The sequence below is a fragment of the Podarcis pityusensis genome (genome assembly GCF_964106645.2).
Source record: "Podarcis pityusensis genome assembly, chromosome: 4".
In the NCBI taxonomy this organism is placed as follows: domain Eukaryota; kingdom Metazoa; phylum Chordata; class Lepidosauria; order Squamata; family Lacertidae; genus Podarcis; species Podarcis pityusensis.
In genome coordinates, this window is record NC_138027.1 from 52,493,362 (window position 1) to 52,508,578 (window position 15,217).

General features: G+C 41.0%; 1 protein-coding gene across 2 annotated transcripts in view; it reads right to left on the reverse strand.

Moving 5' to 3' along the window:
* The window catches only part of URB1 (URB1 ribosome biogenesis homolog), a 49,484-nt gene that overhangs the window by 18,005 nt on the left and 16,262 nt on the right, over positions 1–15,217 (reverse strand). For both annotated transcript variants that reach the window (XM_081003505.1, XM_081003506.1), the window contains exons 13-23: positions 14,862–14,984; positions 14,437–14,549; positions 11,306–11,419; positions 7,508–7,624; positions 6,380–6,518; positions 5,091–5,264; positions 4,618–4,802; positions 3,602–3,820; positions 3,011–3,190; positions 1,382–2,237; positions 618–819 (exon numbers count right to left, since the gene is read on the reverse strand). In XM_081003505.1, coding sequence (XP_080859631.1) covers positions 618–819; positions 1,382–2,237; positions 3,011–3,190; positions 3,602–3,820; positions 4,618–4,802; positions 5,091–5,264; positions 6,380–6,518; positions 7,508–7,624; positions 11,306–11,419; positions 14,437–14,549; positions 14,862–14,984 — 2,422 coding nt within the window. The remainder of the gene's footprint in view (positions 1–617; positions 820–1,381; positions 2,238–3,010; positions 3,191–3,601; positions 3,821–4,617; positions 4,803–5,090; positions 5,265–6,379; positions 6,519–7,507; positions 7,625–11,305; positions 11,420–14,436; positions 14,550–14,861; positions 14,985–15,217) is intronic.

Below are 15,217 nucleotides of genomic sequence, written 5' to 3' on the forward strand. Positions count from 1 at the left end.
CATTTCAGATCTAATGGTGAACTATGGATTAATGCTGAAGAAATGATCCAGAGAACTGGCAACTGGCTGATCATGGCAGGGGATGATGGCGGAGTGTATGGGCAGAGTTCGTTCAAATAGCGTCAAACAGGTTTGGCATCATACTTGAAGCAACTCTTTCTCTTCTGATAACAGACACAGATCAGTCTTAAAAAAAGAAAAATGCAACAGGCATTCTGATCTAGCCAAGCTGCAGTAGTGAAGCTTACTACATTTTTATTAAAGTTTATCACATTTTTATTTTATCTCGTGTAAGTTTCCAAAGCGTAGCAGTCATCACATTCACCCAACATTTTTCTCTTATCTTATTATTAAATTTTACCATATTTCATTAATTCTGATTATTAACATTAAACATACCCCCCCAACATTGATGTTCCGTCTGGTATTTACCTCCACTGATGGGACTCAGCAAAAGATGATATACTTTAGATGATTTCTATCTATTTGAAGTATTGAAATACTACCTCACATTGACAGCAGGTACGTGAGAATGGAGGGCATGTGCTTGTGTTTATTGTAATCGACTGGTCAATATGGAGAACTGGAACTAATAAGCAAAAAATAAGTAGACTTACTGTTCATGATTTCCTGCCATCTCAAGAGATAAAAGTAATTTCTCTGTTAAATTAGTGAATGGCTCGGTTTCTGGAGGCGGCAGTAACTTGGAAAGAACTTGACACTGCTCAGCAAATGGCTGAGATGAACCACTATTCAGAAGAATGCCCAGCAGTTGTGGCCACAAAGTTTCTCTCAAGATGGACGTAACAGCTGAAGAGACTGTAGGAAAGGACAACGCAACAGTCACAAAGGTGGATCCGTCAGCATTTCACAGGCCCATACTCTAATGCATGTATCAGAGGCCACTGCACAGTGTCAAGTCCTTGGAATGACATACTAGAACTACTAGCCTAAAGAGAAATCACAAACTCTAATATCTTGGAAAGGGACAGCCAAGCAAGGTTTATACCAGGCTGCTCCAAAACTGGGTCCTGGTTAAGAGTTTCTCACATAATTTTGGTTACATAATTTTAAAAAATAGAACCATGGAAGCAAGCTAAGATCGGCAGGAGAACTTGTAAACAAAATTTAAAGGTAGAAAAAAAACCAAATTCCCTGGTAATAAAGTTGCAGGGAAACTAACATCTGAACCATTAACTGGCCCACTTAACAAACAAGGTTTGAAGTTTTCAGTCTGAAAACCTCCAAACACTGTACCACTGGCATTTACAACTTTATTTTTCAAAATCATACTCTTCATCCAATGGCAAAAAATAATAATTGCAATCCCTTTTTTAAAAAAAAGCTGATCAAGAGTGTTATATAGGTTTACCATGGTTACCTTCTGACAGGTGGCTCAATGTGTGCTGCTCTCGACAGTCCAAGTATGCATTGACAAGTGGCAGAAAGAGGTCCACATCTTTTCTCAGAAGCTTGCCAGTGCCCGGCTTCAGGCACCAAAGCTCAAACTGCAGCAAGTGAGTCCGACTGTACCGAATCAGCACAGCCACAATGGAAAGGGACGTTTTTGTTGAATGCTTAAGGCAAGAAAGCTGCACATCCACTCCAACTGCCTGGGCAAAGACAGGCTCCTTCTGTATTGCATGCAGGAAGACCTTTTCCAACTCTTCTGTGACTGCAGTGGACAAGAGAGTCCCCATCCCTTGAATGTGCTCTCTTGAGAGGAAGAGGTCTCCCTTCAGGGATCCCCTTTGGTAGCTGTCTGTGAGCAGCTGCACCAAAGTCTCCCCGTAAGTGCTCAAACATGTCTCTTTTCCAGAAATGCTTTCAGCTGTCTTGGAGGCCAGCATCGCCTTGGGAAGCTGCAGCATAGACAAAGTCACTTCCTTCAGTTGTTGGGTATCCATGTACAGTTGCAGTTCTTGCAGTGCCTCCACCTGCTGTGACCTTTTGGGATGTAACTTGCAGACATCTTTTCTCCCAGCATGCAGTTCTTCCAAGACAGTTTTAGTGACGGCTTCGAAATATCTAGAGAGCGTGTCTAGCTGGTTCCTGGCTTGCAACATTGGGCAGCCCACCTTCAGCAACTCAAGAATGCCATGGTTTAGGTGAGCAGCAAGCAGCTTCACTTTAACTGGGCTTAAACTATGGGGAGGGAGAGAACGTTGTTCTACAGCCAGGAACCAATTCTCCAGCGTAGGGTGTTTGAAGACCAAAGGAAGCACTTCTTCCAGTATCTGCAATGGAGATGGTTACAATTAAAGACATCAGCCAACTGATTTAAGATCTCTGTTAAGCTGCCCAGAGACCCAGGACCTGTCAGAAGCAGGGGAAGCTCAGAATCCGCCATGTGATAGGCAATCAGGACTATGGCTAATTAATATTCTATGGCCTTTTAAATGTGTTTGTGGGAGGGAGATTATTGCTGTGTTTTTGTTCTAACTATTTATCCTGTATTTTTATCTTGTGAACAACCCTGGTATATACGTATTATTTTTATTAATGCCCAATTGAGGCCGGAGAACTGCATCAGCTCCAGTGATCCCTCTGGCCCTTGTTCCTGCAAAGATGCAGGTGCAGCAGTGGCCCTGCCCTTTCATAACCCCCCCACCCTAAGCTTGTCAGCTGGTTGTGAGTTTGGATTGCTCCCTAAGAGAGCTGCCCTTGTTATTTTACTGGTCATGGTCTGGAATGAACTGAGCCAGCTCCCAGACAAATGGCCAGTGAATGGAAGTGAAGGTGCGTGATTAAGAAACACTGCAGGACTAGGATTTTATCTTTATTCAGTCTAAAAATACCTAAGTAACAGAAGAATCAAGTCGTTTTCCCCCTTGCATGGCTTTCCACTTCACTGAGGAAGCGTAATTTGAACAGAATTTTTTGTCTCACAACAATTGCCTGCACCTGTAAGTGTTTATGCATAATTGCCAGAAGGTTCCCCCCCCCCTTCTCCAAGGGCCGATTAACTAGGATGACATTCATAAACAGTAACACAGAGAAAAGTTATTACCTTGTTGTTTCCAGTCTCTGCTGCCATCAGACACTCCGCATCCACAAAGAGATCAGATTCAGTTTGTGTATTTTTCTCTTTCTGCTGACCACTCAGTTCTATGGCATTCCCCCTGTGCAACAAGCTCTTCAGCAGATCCACAAACAAGGTGAGAAGTGAGAGACCCAAATTTTTGCCAAACTGTTGGAAAATGAAGATACATTTCAGAATAGGGAAAACTTGGGGAAAGGACTAAGCAGAGAAACTACATGATTGCACTGCACTGCAGAGGCATGTCAGCATATACACAAAAGTCTATGATTTTTCTCTTTGTAACACTTAAAAATGTTTGGTTTTTTTAAAGCCAGATGCATGCAACATATTTTGTGAAAATTCTTAAAACTGTGACATTTCCATAGAGCGAAAGGTTCGTTTCTGCAGTGCCTATCATGCAGGCCTAGGAGCTGAAACTTTATACATTTCTCAGGTGTATGTACCTGCAGTAGCCAAGCACTTATTTACTGCCATGTAATCTGTAAAAGAGCTCTTGGTGTGGGAATAAAAGAAGAAGGGATTATAACCCATAATCTTAGAAAAGAAAACATCTCTTACACTGTTGAAATTCTCCACGGTTGTTTTTAGGCAAAGAAGGACGTGCTTTGAAGCTAACAGGAACTGCTGAGGCTGGAGTTGGGAAATAGCCTCCCTTAGCTTCTCTTCAAACCCCTCTTCCAACAGAACTGCAACACCTTTCTGATAGGCATTCTTCAGCAGGGAGGAAAAGGAGGAATCTGGCAAGAGGCAATCGTCTACGTACTCACTTCTGCCTTGCTGGAAATGTTTAAAATGTATTTCATGTTTTCAGAAAGCGGGGTCGGGGGGGGGGAGAAAGAAACATCATTACAGACATGTGTATAGAAGCCTCTGCCTTTCTGTGGCTGGAATGTAGCCTATTGTACAAAGTTAACAGTTGCACCCATTGCCCCACCTACTTCCGCCTCTGGCGCCACCCACCGTTACCAATGGCCACTGGAATATTACTGCCCTGCAAGGCACATAGCTGTCAGCCTGAAAAAAGTTTCCCCACCCTGCGCTAAACCACAATTTTGTGTGACAAGAAGAAACTGCAGCAAGCCTTGAACTCACACATTTCCCTCCCACTCCATTGTGTCAGGAAGGAAGGGGTTTTGGCTAATCATAGCTTGTTGTGCTATTCAAACTAACAGGCCATGTTAATGTTAACCAGGCATCCCAACCTGCGGCCCTGCAGATGTTTTGGCCTACAACTCCCATGATCCCTAGCTAGCAGGACCAGTGTTCAGGGATGATGGGAATTGTAGTCCAAAACATCTGGAGGGTTAAGCATGGATTCTGAGACTGGTTAATCTACCTTAACCACAGTTTAGGATTCAAGCAACATGCTAAACTGTGGTAAGTGGAAATCAGCACAATCTTATGAACTCTTTCTTGCTACTGCACCAGAAGCACCTGGGTTGGGCTTGCCATCATGAGGCTTGCAGAGGCTCACTGTCAACACACCAAACAGTGGTTTAGTGTGACATCCAAGTGCAGTCAGTGTGAGCTCAACATCAAATTAAGCAGCTGAAAATACTTGTTGCCTTGCTTACCAGAGTTTCCTTAGCTTGCTCTGGTATCCAAAGACTGTAGTAGTGGTTAAATTGACAGAGTTGAGGAGAGACAGTCTGGAGTTCTTTATCATAGAGCTGAAACAGCAAACAAAGGGCTAAGGGGTCTCTCTGAGAATGCAGGAGGTCAGTGAAAACGGTGATGAGATACTCCACTATGCTTTCTCCTAAAGACACAAAACAAAACACAGATTGAATTGTATGGCTTCTTAACTTGAAAAGTAAATCCTCTAAACTATTGGTTAGCACACTGAAATACTTATGAGCATTTTAAAAAGCACATGTGGTCATTAAAAAATGGGTAGGCAAGAAACTCAAATCAAGAAGAACCCCTGTTGCTTAAAAACCTTTTCCACGACAGCTACAACTAATATTATTTTGTCAGAACTCAGAGGGAAGCTTTGCCGATATGATTAAGAATTAAAGCATGCAAAAGAAATATAGGAAGGAAATACCTCTTGCATTTCCATCAGCCTCGAGAAGCAACTTGTTCCTGGCTTCCAAAGCAGCAGGAACGACAGCACTAAATGGGAAAGTGCTGACAATCATGTCTTCATTTAAAGTAGATCCAATTTCTTCATTTAGGCCTTCATTGCCTTCCACAATGACATCGATCATATCCAGAACATCTAGTTTGAAAGGGGAAAAAGCTTAGTTTAGATGAAGGTTGTTTCTAGAACCCAAACAAATGGGTCAACAGTCAACAGAAGCCGAATAACAGGATCTCAAGTACAACATTACTCAAAACGAAACATTCAGCAAAAATAGCAAAAGACAATCCTGCGTAGATCTTAACAGAAAACAGTAAATTCTGCTTGCATGATTTTCGAATATTTTGTGTATAGCACACCATTTAGGCTTTTTGGTTCATCTCAAGAAATCTGCTATATCAAATGCTGGGGTGGAGGACCTAGAAACTCAAAAGAGATGCCAAATTTTGGGTCTATTAATATTAAATGTGTTCAGTGAGAATTCAGTGATGACGGTCTATTCTTTCTAAATGATTTGAGCTAGCAACTGCTCAATGGCTTTATTCAGACACCATGTCAAAATTATGATGGCTTGGTGTAGTATGTGAACTGACAAACTATGTGTTGCAATCAGCCAGCCTATCAGTATCAGAAACCATGGTCTGTGTTAACTCTGATGTGGTGGAGTACCTAGATTGACAAACTGTAGTAATAACTGACAAACCATCTGTAGTATGAACTTCTGTGTGTATGAATAACAACAGAAGGGTATAGAAACTGTGATATAGAAACCTGACCTTAGTCCTGTAATTCGGAAGCAAACCCAAATCCAATTAACTCTCTGGACTGGCCTAGGATCCTGAAGATAAGCAAAGATGCAAAATCCCATTTGCGTTTAGAAAAAGCTGCAAATCTATGTCAGCAACTGCAGTGTAGCTTGAGAAGGCAACCAAAGCTGCAATCCTACACACACTATACTCAAAGGTCTTGCTTCCAAGTAGACATGCACAGGATTGCATTGTTGTTGTCATTTAAATTTGTATACCGTCCTTCATACGAAGATCTTAGGGCAGTTCACAGCATAAAAATACAGAATAAAACCACAAATACAGAATAAAACCACATAATAAAAACAAGAACAAAACAAAACAGTATTGCCCCCCCCCCCCGAGTTAAAAATTTCTGCCTGTTTCTAAAATGCTGGCTACATGTAATTTTCCAGCAAAATTGTGGAAGATTTGCATAATGACACCCCCCCCCCAAAGTGAACATACCGTCAATGTGAGAGATGGGTATGCTGGCGTTATCAACATCTTGCTTAAACAAGTTGACCTGGAGAATGCTGGCCTCCTGGACAAGGTCTGCTGCTTTATCTGTGTATGGATAGGGGTTGGTCACCAGTTTTACCAAGATCTGCAATGGAAAGTGAGCTTTCATTAGAAACGTTTAATCATAAAGATAGTAAGGGAGCAATGCTATTAACTGTAAGCATAAAGCAGGTCTGGGGAATCTTTAGCCCTGCAGATGTTGTTGGACTCAAATTTGCACCAGCCCCAGTGAGCAATGTAACATTTCACGGCAGCCTACAGGATTTTGTGAAGAACTTGCATACATTTAAACATACCCCTGAAAAATATTTTGAGAAATCTAGCAGTGAGTATGTACTTTAGGTGCCAAAACACATTTCCACACATAATGGCACAGGTGTCAGCCAAAGATATAATGTGGTGTCCTGGAGCCTAAACATTTCATCTTCTTGTACAATTGAACAAAAGTCAACCATCACAGTGGCTGAAAAACAGATGCTTTATCATTGCATACATAAAACCAGCAGACTTGCATGTATTTTGGTACCTGAGCTCATTAAAACATATACAAAACGTGAATGAAACAACTGATGACTTTTTTGGGGGTGGGTATAATATGGATTCATTTTGATTCTATAATAAAATTGCATTCCTAGAACCAAGTATTACTTTTATTATGCAGTGTACTGCCTGTGATCTTTCTAGTCCACACCATGTTTTTCCTGCATGCTACTAACAGCTTCCACACACAAAAAGGATAGCATCGTTGGTAGGATTAAATCATGGTTTACATAACTTTGCTGCATTTCCTTCCCATGTTCTTTGTTCACTCTGCTATAACAGCAGATGCTGATATAAAACTGATGGTGAAAAACAATCTTTTGTCAATGCCACCCACTGTAGTGGAAATCTCTAACAAAAGCCTTTTCCTATCACTCATCTCCTTTGTTCCCTTCCATGTCTAGGAGATATGAGTTCTCAGAATACATTCATGATTTTTCAAAACACTTTCCTCTTCAAAACACCAAAAGGTAATAAGTCCCCACATATGCTATTCTTGGCATTGTTAATCTGGTTAATTTGCACATTTATTACCCTTTCCAAAAACTGAATCACTGCTTCCTTTTTGCCTTCTGCTGTGTTATCCAAGTGTTCAAGCCACAGTTCAAGTTCTTTCCAGGTATACTCAAATACTCCACTGTCGTGCAGAACCTGTTAAAAAAACAATTATCATGCAAAGCTTTCAGTTCTATTTTTGTATGTCAGCTCAGTGGCGTAGCGTGGGGGGTGCAAGGGGGGCTGGCCGCACCGGGCGCAACATCTGGGGGTTAGGGTTAGGGGGCGCAAATCCACAGGTTAGGGGGCGCAAATCCACGGGTTAAGGGGCGCAAATTACTTGCCTTGCCCCAGGTGCTGACAACCCACGCTACGCCACTGTGTCAGCTCTCATTTTGGCTGTTTGATTTAAAGAAAGAACAGCAGCAGATGGCAGAGTCATTTTTACCTTGACCCCTATTTAAAAACATACCACAATTAATGGAAAAACAGGTTATTTAAAAGTATATAAGCCTCATGTGTTGCTCCCTCCTCAACCACTTTATCTATGCCGGCACAAAAGCCCCATCTTGCAAGAGCCTTCCATTCCAATTCCATAGCATACACCAATAGCGCTCACGTTAGTGTTTAAAGCCCATGTAAATAAAATACTGTCTCTATTCCTACTGATCTTCTTGGGTGTGATGATCTGTAGAGGGAGCCCTTTCAGCAGTACTGCCCTGTCCTCAGAAGTGGAAACCTGGGAGTGGGCTTTCTTTCTTTATTTATGGCTGTCTATAAATTCTGGAATTCCTACCCCATAGAGAAGTGTTCAGTATCTTCTAAGGGCAGCTTCTGCTGTATGCTGGCAACACACCTGTTTACACCCTGGCCTTTGACAGCTATAGTAGAGTGGTACCTCGGGTTACATATGCTTCAGGTTACATACGCTTCAGGTTACAGACTCCGCTAACCCAGAAATAGTACCTCGGGTTAAGAACTTTGCTTCAGGATGAGAGCAGAAATCATGCTCCGGCGGTGCAGCAGCAGCAGGAGTTCCCATTAGCTAAAGTGGTGCTTCAGGTTAAGAACAGTTTCAGGTTAAGAACAGAACTCTGGAGGTGGATAACATATGGAGAATTGGTAACAAGAGAGGGGGGGGAATGGAAAATGAAAACTTATGAAGAGGTGAAAGAATTTGTTTACGACTGGTTACACTACTTTCAGATTAATGAAATGTTTAAAAAAGATTGTAAAATGTGTGGGTATGAAGATAAAGAATCAAAATTCCAAGTGGAGGTATTGAATAATGAGTATAAAAACCTGTCTAAAATGTATAAAGTGTTGCTGGAGTGGCATACAAAAGATGAAGAGGTAAAAGTAGTAATGATACACTGGGCAAGAGACTTTGGTTACAATATACAGTATGATGATTGGATGAAATTATGGAATGAAAGGCTAAAATTTACGGCATGTACTGCGTTGAAAGAAAATGTAATGAAAATGTTTTACAGATGGTATATAACGCCAGTTTAACTGGCCAAAATGTATAAAACATGCAATAAGTGTTGGAAATGTAAAGAAAAAGAAGGTACTTTCTATCATATGTGGTGGGAGTGTAAAAAGGTGAAAGACTTCTGGGAAATGATATGCAATGAATTGAAAAAGATGTTGAAATATACGTTCGTTAAAAAACCAGAAGCCTTTCTATTAGGAATGGTAGGAAACGAAATCAATAAGAGAGACTGTAAACTGTTTCAGTATGCAGTGACTGCCGCAAGGATACTTCTGGCCCAAAGATGGAAACAGGAAGAAATTCCAACAGTGGAAGAATGGAGAAGGAAATTGACCGAATATGCAGAATTGGACAAATTGACTGGGAAGATTCGATACCAGAAAGACCAAAAGTTTATCAAGGACTGGGGGAAATTTACAGAATATCTGAAAAATATATGTGATGTACAGACAACGCTTGTTGGTTTTGAAGAGACTCTGTGAAATAGTAAGAAATACTGCAAAAAAGAGAGTAAGAGGAAAAGGAGTGGGGAAAGGCAATATCATGTTTAGAAATGCGTCAATAAATAGAAATTTTTCGAAAGATTGACAGAGAAACTGAGGGGAGTCAAAAAATGAAGCATGAGTGCAAAATAATTTGTTGACTGTATAAAACTTGTTTGGAAAATGAATAAAAATTATTTTTAAAAAAAGAAAAAAAGAACAGACCTCTGGAACGAATTAAGTACTTAACCCGAGGTACCACTGTATTTTGTTTCATGGGACCCACCTCTTGTGCTGAATTTATACTGTTCTGTTCCATTTGGAATGATTTCATATGCTTTGAAATTATGTTTCTTTCCTGGTTTATTATATAAATATATTATATTTTTTTCTTATTTCTGAAAAAAGATGGAACTATTAGTCCAAAGAACATTTTGTAAGGATTCCTTTAGGTAAGGATCATTCAAACTGGCTCTCGGGACCCTGAACGACTCTGCCAAAGGGTAGATCAAACCCTGTCTCTCCTTTATTGTAACGCAGACAGCATGGGAATAGCCTGTCCACGGGTTGCGGTGGAGAGTTTTACTGTCAGCACCAGCTACCAAATTCAAGCCTATGAAAAGAGGCAGGAACCTGTTTGGGGTGCGTCCTGTTTTTATAATTGTACATTTTATCACTGCAATCCATCCTGGGATCTTAGGGTGCAGGGAGGAAATTTTGTAACTAACTAAAAGACTAGCACTGTGAATAATTGAATTATAAACATTTATATGGAAACAATTTTATTCACCTCAACCTACAAAGGGACCACACACTTCTCACACACATGAACCCCTAGCTTGAAGGGGAATCACATTCACAGTTTCCCCAGCTCATCCAGCAGCTAGGGCCATGTGCGTGTGGCCCTGTAAAAGCTGCAATCACACCAGTCAGCTGTTCAGAAGGTGAAGTGAGGGGCTGGATTTTACTGCTAAATCACCCAGTTTGGACTTCATTTAAAAAACAACAACACTACTGCATTAAAATGTAGGGTGGAAAGCAAAACTAGGGCAACCCCAAGGGGAGTTGTGTAACTTTTGGCAGTGCTTTTTCCTAACAAAAGTGCTCAAGTAACACACTGGAGGTTGCCTTGCAACTACCTGCATGAAGTCTGAACCTCCCCACACAGAAGATTTCATCAAGTATCAGTCCACTCATAACATCTGAAGGAAAACTTGATTTCCATAAGCAATATATTTTGTGTCCTTGAAGAGCAGCGTATGAGTATTCGCAACCTACAACCAAATTCATTGCCATAATACAGACTTGATAACAGAGACTTGAAGAAAGAATTAAAAAGTGAAGTAACTAAACCAATTTCCTGGGAATACAGCAAACAGGCCACAAGAGGTATATTCTATGGAACAGAGGGGCTCTAGCCAGCCCTGCAGCTCCATTTCACTCACACAACAGACTTCTGTGTGTGCAACCAATTTTGCTGTCCCCTCCAGCTCCCTGCACACCCTAAAAATCAACTCTGAAAGATTGGGTGTGTGTGACAGTTCTGTTGTGTGAGTGGAATGCCATTCATGCAATGTTGGATACAATCCAGGGTGTGAATACAGTGTTCATGCTTATTACAAACCCTAACTCCAACTTTCTAAAGCAGGCTTCCTCAAACTCGGCCCTCCAGATGTTTTGAGACTACAATTCCCATCATCCCTGACCCCTGGGGTCCTGCTAGCTAGGGATCATGGGAGTTGTAGGCCAAAAACATCTGGAGGGCCAAGTTTGAGGAAGCCTGTTCTAAAGTGTCTTCACTGTGAACAACTTTTCTGTGGGCACAACAAAATTTTGATAACTAGATAAAAAAAAGCTCACCTTAATAATCAATTTCTTTGTTGACGTTTTGAGGTGCAAATGATTGCTTGTTACGAACATTTTCATCAGCAAATAAAATACTGATCTTTCGCCAGAGACCTTCTCTGCTTCATCCTAGGAGGACACACTTTATTGATTACAATTCATAAAATTGTTTTGGGTCTCTCCACAGAGACTGATGCCTATAACCCTCTTACTGACAACCTGTGCCAAGTGCCAGCTCTGCTTTCATAGAGCTTGGGGGTCAAGGTTGAACAATTCAGAGTTCCCCACTTCCCTTGAACACAAAAAGCGAAATACATCTTGTTGGTCCATAAGAAAAATTAAACATTCACAGTTAAGCAATACATTTATAGGACCAAAGTGCCACAAAATAGTAACCAAGTTTTTAAGTTCTATCAGGTTGGACGTTAAGTCTAACGTTAAGAGACACAGGGGAGAGGAAGGAAAGAAAATTCTCTTGATGTTCAAGCCACAAATACTGCATTTGTTTTTGTATACCCTGGAAGCTCTGATAAATAAAGAAATAAATTCATTAAAAATAAGAGCTCAGTCAAATGTTGTGTTCATATGTAATGGTAAGCCAGATTTTATGGCTTACATGGTTCACCAGGGCAAGTGGTGTGCTGGTGGCACGCATAGCCCAGTTGCACCCACTTTGCTCCTTTCCTGATGTGAGAAAGCCTTGACTTCTCATTACATCCAAGCTGGATGTGCCCTGACATAACCTGAAACTACAACTGCTGATTTGTGACCTGTAATGGAGCAAGAGACCACAATCCTTGGTTTGGATTGTAAAAGGATGCTAAGCCCTGCTGGTTTGTTCATCTAGCTTGCACCAGGGGAGCAGCAGCAAATTGGGAGAGATCAGGTGGTATGTACCAACATGTTTCTCATTCCTAATAAACCACAATAAGACAGAAAGTCTTATTTATCATTATGTGCAAACATGGCCATTGTCTTAAACCGTAGGTGGGGCTAGGTGCTACAAAGCTTTCAAGCCACACCTAGGATTGCTAGACCAGTAACAGCTAAGCCTCCATTTCTGAAAATATAATCATAATTTTGAAAGCTACATAGCACCTAGGAGAACCTAATGCTATTACCTCTGCAGTCTTTACCTACATTATATGATTAAATGCAGACTTTGTGGCTTCAAAATCTTAGGAACACAAGAAGGTGTTTTGTGTTGAGTCAGACCATTGGTCCATCTTGCTGCAATGACTGACAGCAGCCCTCCAGTGTACCTGGAGATGTTAGGGTTAAAACTTGGCCTTCTGCATGAAAGGCAGATGTGGTACCCCTGGGCTACAGCCCTTCCCCAAGCCAGCTTTCTCTTTTTTCTCCTCCACCCCTTTGTTCAACTCCAGCCTAATGAAGAATTCTGGAGAATCAAAAGCTCGCTTGCTTTCCTGTGACATACTGGTTGTCCTAATAAAGGTAACAGCCCAAACAGGACTTTTGTAATTTCACTTTGAATAGTCATTTGATCCGCTGTCTGTGCTCCCGTCTTCATTCAGAATCTCACACAACTGAGAAAACAGTCCTCTTTGTGAAATTCTGAGCCTCCCAAACAAGTTGTTTGGCATACCTGCTGAAGGGCAAAGCTTTGTCAGTGTTTATCCCGTGCCCCAGACCCAATCCTTTTCCATTTATACAAATGCCACACCACATGTGTTACAAAAGAGATAAAATAACCACACTCCTAGTTAAAATGCAAAGGGCAGAAGTGGGCACAGAAATGACCACAGTCATTCCTAGCCTCTGCAAAGTCACTTCTTGTTCTAAACACAAACTTTCAAAAGACTTTTCTGTAGTTAAATCAGGGAGAGGCTTTCTCCTTTAGAAAATACCTGTATACAAAGCAAAATCATGCCAGTAGAGAAAATCCTATGTAAGCATTTTGCTTTAAGAGCCAGGGACAGCTCGCAGCAATTCTTCTTCCTGAAATACAGTTTATTCTTACTAGAGGACCTAAAGTACGGATGGTGAATCTGTGGCCCTCCAGATGTTGGTGGACTCAGTTGCTCTCCCAGACTTTGGAACTCCCTCCCTGAAGAAGCCAGATTGGCTCCCTCCTTTGTGTCCTTCTGCCAGAACTTTCTTGTTCTAACCGGATTTGGGGACTCACTGCTTTTAACAAAAGGGCTAGTGCGTATATCTCTGGGCATAGGGCGGTATATAAATTCAATCAATAAAATAAAATAAAATCCTGTTTTTATTGCAATTATTTGTATGGTTTTTAATACATTAGATAGACAGATAGACAGATGATAGATAGATGGTTTTGATTCTATCAATGTTTATTTTTTAAAAAATTATTGATCCCCCCCCCCCCAATGTATCTAGCTGCTCTTATTCTTATCTGTAATATGCCTTGAATCCCTGTAAGGAAAAAAGGCGGGGTATGAATATATATATATTTATGAATATATATATATATATATTTATATATATATGAATATATGTCGGGACGCGGGTGGCGCTGTGGGTTAAACCACAGAGCCTAGGACTTGCCGATCAGAAGGTTGGCGGTTCAAATCCCCGTGATGGGGTGAGCTCCCGCTGCTCGGTACCTGCTCCTGCCAACCTAGCAGTTCAAAGGCTCGTCAAAGTGCAAGTAGATAAATAGGTACCACTCCTGCGGGAAGGTAAACAGCGTTTCCATGCGCTGCTCTGGTTCGCCAGAAGCGGCTTAGTCATGCTGGCCACATGACCCGGAAGCTGTACACCGGCCCCCTCAGCCAATAAAGCGAGATGAGCGCCGCAACCCCAGAGTCGGTCATGACTGGACCTAATGGTCAGGGGTCCCTTTACCTTTACCTATGAATATATATATTATAATAATAGTGATTCCTATCAGCCACCAGTGTTGGGATGTTGGGACTTGTAGTCCAGCAATATCTGGAGGGCCAAAGGTTCTCCATCCCTGCCCTACAGCATGTTCAAAGCTTTATTGCTACCTCTGAGAACATCACTACTTGTATAACGTGAATATAATTGCTCACAACACACAGGTCTCTTGACGAAATGGATCTTATGACTGCCTTACAGACAAAGCAGATTAGGAAACCAATGAGTAAGACAGCTGGTCTTAATATAGGAGACAAAAATAACCCTCATGTTCCAACCTGCATTTTGAACCAGGAAAACTTGTTTGCAGGCAATTCTAGAGCCACTTTGATAATGTGATATTGTAGAACAGGTGGGATCTCCTGTCGCAGTCCTTTTTCAGTAATAATGCCTGTGGTTGGAAAATAATAATATTTTATTCCATGCATTATATTTCCAGAGCTTACATGATTTCAATAAAAACATTAAATTACAGAGGAAAAAACTAACTAAAACAACAAAAAGGAACATAATAGATCAAGGAGTATAAAACATTTAAGCACTGCAATACACAAATATTTAAAACCCTGGGAAAATGAAGAGGTCTAACAGCAAAATGTTATGTGAGGGCTATAGATCAGTGGCAGAGCTTTGCATGCATACATATCATACAAATGATTTTCAATGTGTGCCTTACTTCAAAATTTGAAGACACTTAAATTACCTTTTATTAATTTGCTAAAGTCAAAGTTGCTCTGTGCTACTAAATGGGGAACAGCTTGCTGATAAAGGCAGATCACGTGGAGTAAGACAGCTTTCAGAAGAGTGGTCTCTGCATCATCTGAGCCTAGAGTAGATATATTAATATAATTTAAAATAATATTATTATCAAAGACATAATACAATTCTGTGAAATAGCAGTCAGGACCAAGGGTAATTTAAGAAGTAACCAAGTTAAACCATAATCATGGAGTTAGGTTTAGGCATTTAACAGTCTAAGCCCAGCTCCCTTGTTTTGGTGCTTGGATCTGGCCCTGCCCCTTGTGCTTCTGCATCAACCACCACAAACACTGTTGCGCT